This window comes from Berghia stephanieae, chromosome 2 (assembly GCF_034508935.2).
Source record: "Berghia stephanieae isolate SIO BIC M18660-M18661 chromosome 2, UCSD_Bste_1.3, whole genome shotgun sequence".
NCBI lineage: Eukaryota > Metazoa > Mollusca > Gastropoda > Nudibranchia > Aeolidiidae > Berghia > Berghia stephanieae.
Window position 1 is genome coordinate 105,539,355 of NC_088361.1, and position 10,000 is coordinate 105,549,354.

Below are 10,000 nucleotides of genomic sequence, written 5' to 3' on the forward strand. Positions count from 1 at the left end.
GGTATGGTCTTTACTTCGTACCCAAAAGGTACCCAGTTCGAATACCCGCTTCACTGTGTGGCCTTGGGGCAAGTGACCTTGCCCTTGCTCCGTTTGCGGCGCTGCACGGCGGCTGACTCCTTGGGTTATTCCAGTTGTCCCTTGAAATAGACCCTCAAGACAAAACTCCCCTACAGGGAATGAGATTAGCGGAAGAGTAGCGTCCCTTGATTGGATGTCACCGACGGAAAAGTTATTAGAGAGAGAACGTCATGTTGGTTGTGCGCATGCGTCTCTAGTCCTCGCTTCCGGAGACACTTCACCGAAAGCGAGGACGAGAGAGACGCATGCGCAAAACCATGTTGACGTTCTCTCTGTAAGGTGACGTCCAATCAAGGGACGCTACTCTTCCGCTAATCTCATTCTCTATGGGATGTATGAAGGGGATTTTATTTTAGTTATCTTTTTATTTGATTTAGTTCATCCTAGACAAATAAAAAAATTGAGCTTTTATATAACGCAATATCCACTGAACGTGCTCAAAGCGCTTTACAAAGGGTTCCTGACCAACAGCAACACGTAAAGTGTAGAACGAGACATGACTCCTGTTAGGCGATATTACGATTTTTCGGACAAAGACAACGCTGTTAACGGCCAGGTACTCATTTTACACCTGAGTCCGGTGAGAGAATGTTAGTAAAGAGTCTTTTACAAGGACTCAACTATGCGCCGAGCGAGGCTCGCACCCAGGACCTTCCGATCCGAAAGCGAGTGTCATACCACTAGACCACATAGCGGCACAACATATTTTTATATGTTGTCATATTTTTACCTATCGTGCGGCTATGTGGTCTTGTGGTATGGCCCTCGCTTTCATATCGGAAGTTCTTGGGTTCGGCCTCGCGCTCGGCGCATAGTTGAGTCCTTGGAAAAGGCTTTTTACTCACATTCTCTCACCGTACTCAGGTGTAAAATGAGTACCTGGCCGTTAACAGCGTTGTCTTTGTCCGAAAAATTGTAATATCGCCTAACAGTGTCATTTTCCGTCCTACATGTTAAATGTTGCTGTTGACCAGGGACCCCTTGTAAAGCGCTTTGAGCACATTTCAGTGGATATTGCCCTATATAAAGCTCAATTTATCTGCACAGAGTTTTTTTCTCAATGTGAATTTCTTACCGGGTTCTCAACGAGGACTTTTCCATCCATGGCGACCATGAGGTAGTACATGATGTAGGAGATGGCCGACAGACTCATGCTGATAAAAAGATTCTGGTGAATTAACACTCTGTCACACCTCAACTGTCTGAAACACGATATGGGGGAAACATAATAGATTTTAATTTTTTAAAACGAGATGAAGATTTAATCTAATAATGTACGATGTCTTTTGTCTAATATAGTACATCGTTGTGCTTGCTCGTGACCAATGTTATGTAAAGAATGAAAAAGGAACAAGTCATTACAGTGTCAAAGCCTTGGCCTACGGCTATTGGGAATGATATTAGCGGAAGAGTAGAGTCCCTTGATTGACGTCACCCATAGTCTGTGACGTCACCGGCGGAAAAGTTATTAGAGAGACGCATGCGCACAACCAACATGACGTTCTTTCACTAATAACTTTTCCGCCGGTGACGTCACAGACTATAGGTGACGTCCAATCAAGGGACGCTACTCTTCCGCTAATCTCATTCCCTATTATAACTTAAAGAAGAATGAACTATTTTCAGTTATATATGCTAAGTGACGCTCGTTGAATATGTCCTCGGAACATAGTTATTAAATCTACTAGTGGAGAATCCGCAATATTTGCGGGGAATTAAAGACTATTTCGAACAGGCACTCTCCTATTTTAATAATTATTCTACTGTATTATGGAAATAGGAATTGATCGAGACGAGTCTCTTGAGTCATCAAAGATCAAAACCGCTCGGATAATATAGTTTGTAAGTGAATCTGGCAACAGATCGGCCAGATGGCAGCAGCAGCAGAAGCATCTTATGGTTCTCACACTACTATGTTATGACGATCGACCCAATCAGCAAAGTCCGGTCCGCATTCGTGCACCATCGCGAACCCGCCCGGTAGCATCGTCACAACGCACCGTTCATTGATTGTTGAAACCATTATGACCCTTCAATCTGACAACACTTGCGCTATTCTAGAAAAAATGAATACTATGATTTTTTTTAAAATGAGCTTTTATATAGCGCAATATCCACTAAATGTGCTCAAAGCGCTTTACAAGGGGCCCCTGGTAAACAGCAACATTTAACATGTAGAACGAGACATGACGCCTGTTAGGCGATATTACAATTTTTCGGACAAAGACAACGCTGTTAACGTCCACGTACTCATTTTACACCTGAGTACGGTGAGAGAATCTGAGTAAAGAGCCTTTTCCAAGGACTCAACTATGCGCCGAACGCGAGGCTCGAACCCAGGACCTTCCGATCCGAAAGCGAGTGTCATACCACAAGACCACATAGCCGCACTGAAAATTACTGAAATATGTCAGCCACTGCCTCTGATCGGTATTATGGCTGGATGAACAAGACGCTGAGAAGTGAATTTATAGTTGAATAAATGATTAAATATATTAATTTTTTTTTATTTTGCTCTCATTCTTTAACCAGTTGAGTTACGTAATCTGGAAAGGCAAGTATTTCGTAAGAAAATCCGTTCTTCAGATAACAATCGATTTAAATGACCCCATCTTGACAAAACCTGTCAAACCTGGGACTTCGCGGGCACTTATTAAAACATTATTAACTTGATCAAATGCTCATACTTTTTTGACTACAAATTCAATTTCAGCATCTGAAGCTTTCGGACACAAAGTACCGTTTTGATATGACAGGTCTCAGATGAATTGGGTGATTTGTAACCTGATTGTTCCTTTTGAAATTGTAAAAAATATATATATATATATATATATTGAGCTTTTATATAGCGCAATATCCACTAAACGTGCTCAAAGCGCTTTACAAGGGGTCCCTGGCCAACAGCAACATTTAACATGTAGGACGGGACATGACGCCTGCTGTTAGGCGATATTACATTTTTTTTCGGACAGAGACAACGCTGTTAATGGCCAGGTACTCATTCTACACCTGAGTATGGTGATAGAATATGAGTAAAGACCCAAGTCCAAGGACTCAACTATGCACCGTGCGAGGCTCGAACCCAGGACCTTCCAATCCGAAAGCGAGTGTCATACCACAAGACCACATAGCCGCCAAAATTGTACTGGGTTATCAAATGATCTTATAACGTTCGATCGACTCGAAAACTACAGTGAAGCTCATTAATGGCTCTGAACCTCCAAGGGTAGGAGTAGTAACATTAGGAGGACTCGGGTTGAAAACTCAAATTTTGCATCCATTTTCCCCCCAGAAGCAAGGAAATATGGACCCATTTCACAAACTATTGCATAATTGCACTACCACTTATAGATAGAACGAAGATGACGTCACACATGCCTTTGTTATTGTTTTTGCCATCCGCGTTTGTGAGTTGTTCTCACTAATCTGTATCAACCAGAATATAAAAGTTCATGGTTAAACATAATTTTGTGGGTTGGTCCGTTATAACTCCTTGGCCAAGCGCATATAATCCCCTTTTAGATGAATGGAGGGAAGTACCTTGTTTTTTTACTTTTTCTTTAAAAAAAAAAAGAATTATATAAGAAAGATTCATATCCAGACCCTTTTACTTACTGACTAAAAAGTCGAAGCCAGTCACCAAGGCTTTTGACTGAAAATTGGTGAATACAAACCGATGGCAATCTGTGTTAAGGGGTGCTACTTTTAGGCAAGAAAATTAGGTTTTCTCAAACTCGAATTCATCATGAATGCTTTCACTCGAGTAATAGCGGCCTGATTGCGCTTCCGTTTATCCAGACGCTCTTTATAAATAGGCACACGATTCGCGATAATGTTGTCTCTGACTGCCAGTGTTATAGATAAGTGACGATAGACTTGCCTCTTGCCTCATTCCCTATCTCTCCTCGTGGAGAGAGAAGAAGGGCCGTGAACAGTAGTTATTTATAATGTACAAGTGCCATTCATTAACTCTTCATCTTATTTTGTGCGTCTATGTGGTATTATGGTATGGCGCTCGCCTGTAGATCGGGAGTCCCGCTGTAAACGGTGCATAGTAGAATCCTCGAAAACGGCTCTTTACTTTACATTCTTTCACGGTACTCATGTGTAAAATGAGTACCTGACCATTAACAATGTTGTCTCTGTCGGAAAAAAACACTTGCAATATCGCCTAACAATGCTACGTGTTATGTGTTGGCTATGGGCCATTTGTAAAGAGATTTGAGCACGCATAGTGGATGATGCGATATATAATAAAGGCTAAATAAATAAATAATAAATTGAGCTTTATATAGCGCAAAATCCACTAAATGTGCTCAACGCGCTTTACAAGGTGTCCCTGGTCTACAGCAACATTTAACATGTAGGACGGGACATGCCGCCTGTTAGGCGATATTACAATTTTTCGGACAAAGACAACGCTGTTAACGGCCAGGTACTCATTTTACACCTGAGTACGGTGAGAGAATGCGAGTAAAGAGCCTTTTCCAAGGACTCAACTATGCGCCGAGCGCGAGGCTCGAACCCAGGACCTTCCGATCCGAAAGCGAGTGTCATACAACGGCAACATAAAAACAACGGCAGTATTATGTCCTGATCATTTAGATAATGAAAATGCATTCATAGTAATAAAAAAATGACACTTCGTTCAAATTTGTATGTTCTATTTAGCAGAATGAATTTATTAACTTTTTTTTTTTTGGTAGTGGAATGATTTATAATTTCATAATTTTGAGCATTTGAATTGTAGATCCACTTTTCGACGTCTATTCTACCTGAGATAATATCAGATTCAGAAAGTGAATCACAAATTGAAGAGCCTCGTACTAAAAGGTTAGTTTTGAAAAAAAATGTAGGTTTAAAATTTTGATTAGGCTGTATGATGAGTACACAAAAATATGAAATGGTGGTTTTGAGATAGGAGTTAGGAGAGTTATATTATGATTATCATGAACAATAATGGTGAGTGAACCAAGGTGATTATGCTTTAACTCACTCAACCCGAACACCGACTATATCCGTAGTTTACCCGGATTACTTTTTTTTACCCCATGCCTTTTTATTACATTTTTCTGAACAAATTATAGGCTCTATCAAGCTAATTTTGAAAAGTTTTTACCATGTTATGTAGTTGAATAAAAATATATATGTATATGCTCTTTTTTAATACATTTAGTTTCCAATTTTGAAAAGTATCAAAATCACTAGAATTGAGTGAGTTAAGTTTATCACTGATTTGCTAAAAATAACGAAAATGTGACTTAAGTACTTTTATCACTGAGGTCTTCAATTAGGACCTTTAGTTAAAGCCAGAGATGAGACCCCTCAATGATTGCCCTCATGAAATGTTCCTATCATACGCTTTCCACGCATGACCTATATTAAAAGTATCTCCTTCAGAGACATTAGGCTCATGGAACTGGAACTATCTCGGTTTCAATAGCGTAAAATTGACAAAATCAATTTCTTGCCAGCTACCAAATCACTGCCCGGTGGGCTGTGGGGTCAGGAGAAAAAAACAACCAAACTCGACATCACACAGGATCAATCTCGGTCCTTTTGCGTGTGGAGTGAGTGCTCTATCAGCTGACGACCTTCACTAATGAGGGGCATTGTTGATATTCCAGTCTCGTGGGCGTATCTCGTCGTATTGATTATTCAGTTAGACAGCAAGGGAATGGAACAGGTAGAAATCAAATAAATCAATACGCGACATAAAGTAAGTAGTACGCACAGACTTCTTCAAAGGAATCCAAAACTTACGTGAATCCAAAGAAAATGCCGAGTGAGATGATGAGTAAAACGAGAGACAAGGAGGCCCCAGCTATAAACAAGTAAATATGGTTGTATTCAATGTAAGTCTCGTCATTCACATTTACCTGGAATAGACAGTTTGGAAACGATAGTATAGTCAATGCTCGTGTTCTTCCAAATCATATATTTATAATATCGTTTGAAGTTTTATACGAAGTGGTGTTGATGATATGGGTGATGCCATGATTGTTATGTTGTTGCAGTCGAGATAAAAAGTGAAGTTAATTCTTTTTTTTTGCTTCGTATCTCTTGTTATTGTTTTTAGACAGGATGATTTAAATGATAATTACGACGACGGCTATGATGATATTGATGATGATGATGACGATGTTGATGATGATGATGATGATGATGATGATGATGATGATGAGGATGATGAGGATGATGAGGATGATAAGGATGATGATGATGATGATGATGATGATGATGATGATAAGGATGATGATGATGATGATGATGATGATGATGATGATGATGATGATGATGATGATGATGATGATGATGATGATGATGATGATGATGATGATGATGATGATGACGATGTTGATGATGATGATGATGATGATGATGATGATGATGATGATGATGATGATGATGATGATGATGATGATGATGATGGTGGTGGTGATGGTGGATGCAACAATATTATGATTTGAAAACAAAAAGAGGGTTCTTTTTTTTTCAACTCTTTTTCCGGGATCGGATGCCTATACCAACTTGTAAGACTACAGTGACAACATTGTTACCAACCACGTACGCACTTCACCTGGGGTAGAGACTTTTTCCAAGGACTCAACGTTTGCGACGGCCACAAGAGGATTCAAACCAAAAAAAGCCTACAGGTGAGAAGCTTAATCTTGTATCACAAAACCACAAAACACAAAATGGTAATGGTTGCAAAATGTATCACCATGACGTTGTTTATCAATAAAAATAATAAAATTACCTTTATTCATCCCATAAGGTCTAATCCAAGGGAAGACTGGAATAACCCATGCGTCAGCCGCAATGCAGCGCCGCAAAATGAGCTAGGGCGATATGACTTGCTCAAGGCCACACAGCGCAGCGGCGGGTGATCGAACTCGGTACTTTCCGGGTACGAAGCAAAGACCGTACCGCTGAGTCACGCTGCCCAAATTGTGATAGCAATAATTGCCAAATTGATTCGTAGCTGTTGCGATTGTCATTGTGGTTGGTTGTTTGAACGATAGAACCATCTAATCTGTAGGTTAACAAGATTGAATTCTGTTTTCAAGTTGAGAATAAATTAATGCTACAGATATTCCTAAGAATCATATGGCCAGCCAGCCAAGACATCGAACATCTGCGTCTTAGAGAAAACAAGCCATAAAGACCAAAATTGAATCGATCATACCTAGGCCACATCAAATGACATGTTTCAATTGAAAAGCTATGCATGGAGATGCCTGCCTGCCTGCGAGTTCAATCGAGCGGAAGGAGGCAAAATGAGAATGTTGTCTTAAGACATAACGGACTGGATGGGGAGAACAACTACGGAGCAGGACGCATCTCACCGTTGAAAACCAGAAAGGAGTTCCGTCGGGATGTTGGGAGGCAACGTCCAACAAGATCTACATTAAAGAAGTAAAGCAGTTAAGAGAGAAATCTGCCGGACAGTACTCTGGAAAAACACGTATTTAAAAAATTAGCCAGAAAATTCGTCCTTCAAATATCGATCGATTTAAATGACTCTCATCTTGGCAAAAACTCTCAAACCCGGGACTTCGCCGAAGTCCCGGGTTTGAGAGTTTTTGCCAAGATGAGAGTCATTTAAATCGATCGATATTTGAAGGACGAATTTTCTGGCCAAATTTTTAAATACGTGTTTTTCCAGAGTACGACAGAAATACTAGAAAGTGTCGTACCATTAAGCAATTTGACGTGTTTGTCCAAGGCGACCCTCTGGCCTCGTGTACAGCCCATGTCCCGTTTATAGAACATTCCCGGAATGCCTTCTCTGGATGAACAAAAACAACAGCAACGATCATTGTGCAGAACATATGGTGCAATGAATGATGACATAATCAGTCGGATGGTGAAGAGGTTTGAATTGAGATATTGCCAAGTTTAGTTAGATGGTTATTTTTTAAAATTCAAATGAGTTCTTGTCATAAATGATTAAATCAACGCTTTTTGTACATTTTCGGGAAATATAAAAAACTTATATTCACTCTTATAATTATTTTTTTACATCTAGTCAAGTTGAAAAAGTTTGAAATTTGAGAAAAGTTGCCAGATACCTTTCCCATACATCTGACCATAACTTCATGAAAAATCACTGGATTTACTTCGAATAAATATTAAAATGCTCTTTCAGAAAATGAAAAAAAAAAGATGTTTTTAATGCAAATCCAAAATTTTCACCTTCCGGCTGATTATGTCATGCACTGACACATATTATTACCTTTCAGTATATTCTTACTAGTTTTCATGAAATAATTGAATATATAAGACAAATTAATCGATGATTATTTTATTTACAGATTTGTTTAACTGGCAATGAATCAATCTTTGGAGGAACTACCGCATTAACTTACGGTTAGATACGCGGTTGTATCCAAATTAATGACACATTCTTTGAAATAACGTCTACCTATATTTCTTACTGTAAAATATGTTTGTCTATCCGAATTAATAATTAATAAATTGTGACGATCCGTCTCAAAATGTAACGCTGAATGTAACATTAAATTCATCAGAGTTGCAAAATATTAGCTGAAGAAAAGACATCCTTTTTATAACACATAATAATTTTACCAAAATTGTATTATTATAAATAAGAAATTGAGCTTTATATACCGCAATATCCACTAAAAGCGCTTTACAAGGGGTCCCTGGTCAACAGCAACATTAAACATGTCGGACGGGACATGCCGCCTGTTAGGCGATATTACAATTTCTCTGACAAAGACAACGCTGTTAACGGCCAGGTACTCATTTTACACCTGAGTACGGTGAGAGAAAGTCAGTAAAGAGCCTTTTCCAAGGACTCAAGTATGCGCCGAGCGCGAGGCTCGAACCCAGGACCTTCCTATCCGAAAGCGAGTGTCATACCACCTGACCACATAGCCGTACTTTAGACAAAATATTTCTGTGTCTTGTTTATCCGGACATAATACAGTATTGGAGCGATGGTCACAGTCACATCACAATTAAGATTTGAAAGGCCTTCGCTGATAAAGGATTATGATGAAGAAACGAACTGCGACCTACATACTCCTGATTTAACTTACTATCCATTTTATAACCGCTAATCAAGGAGAAATCAATTTCTCACCCCGTACGTTGAATCCGGGCAGAGGGGGGCATGGCGTAAACGCCATTTCTCCGGCTTTGGTATGATTGAGACAGTTCCATCCGTCAAAAACAGCAGGGCAGTAAACATCTGGTTGGGACAAGACGATTTCATATTAAATGTAAAATATTAATATTCAAATTCGTGATAGCCTCGTTTTTTGTTTCCATGAAGTGAAGCGCTTTATATTCAATGTATTATTATTATTATTATTATTATTATTATTATTATTATTATTATTATTATTATTATTATTATTATTATTATTATTATTATTATTATTATATTATTTTTTATTATTATTATTATTATTATTACTATTATTATTATTATTATTATTATTATTATTATTATTATTATTATTATTATTATTATTATATTAATAATAATATTATTATTATTATTATTATTATTATTATTATTATTATTATTATTATTATTATTATTATTATTATTATTATATTATTATTATTATAATTATTATTATTATTATTATTATTATTATTATTATTATTATTATTATTATTATTATTATTATATTATTATATTATTTATTATTATTATTATTATTATATATTATTATTATTATTATTATATTATTATTATTATTATTATTATTATTATTATTATTATTATTATTATTATTATTATTATATTATTATTATTATTATTATTATTATTATTATTATTATTATTATATATTATTATTATTATTATTATATTATTATTATTATTATTATTATTAATTATTATTATTATTATTATTATTTTATTATTTATTATTATTAT

General features: G+C 37.1%; 1 protein-coding gene across 2 annotated transcripts in view; it reads right to left on the reverse strand.

Annotated features, from left to right (window-relative positions):
* The window catches only part of LOC144966149 (calcitonin gene-related peptide type 1 receptor-like), a 230,998-nt gene that overhangs the window by 66,128 nt on the left and 154,870 nt on the right, over nt 1-10,000 (reverse strand). For both annotated transcript variants that reach the window (XM_078902272.1, XM_078902271.1), the window contains 4 exons: nt 9,194-9,301; nt 7,782-7,873; nt 5,845-5,960; nt 1,157-1,283 (listed from right to left, as the gene is read on the reverse strand). In XM_078902272.1, the coding sequence (XP_078758398.1) occupies nt 1,157-1,283; nt 5,845-5,960; nt 7,782-7,873; nt 9,194-9,301 (443 nt within the window). The remainder of the gene's footprint in view (nt 1-1,156; nt 1,284-5,844; nt 5,961-7,781; nt 7,874-9,193; nt 9,302-10,000) is intronic.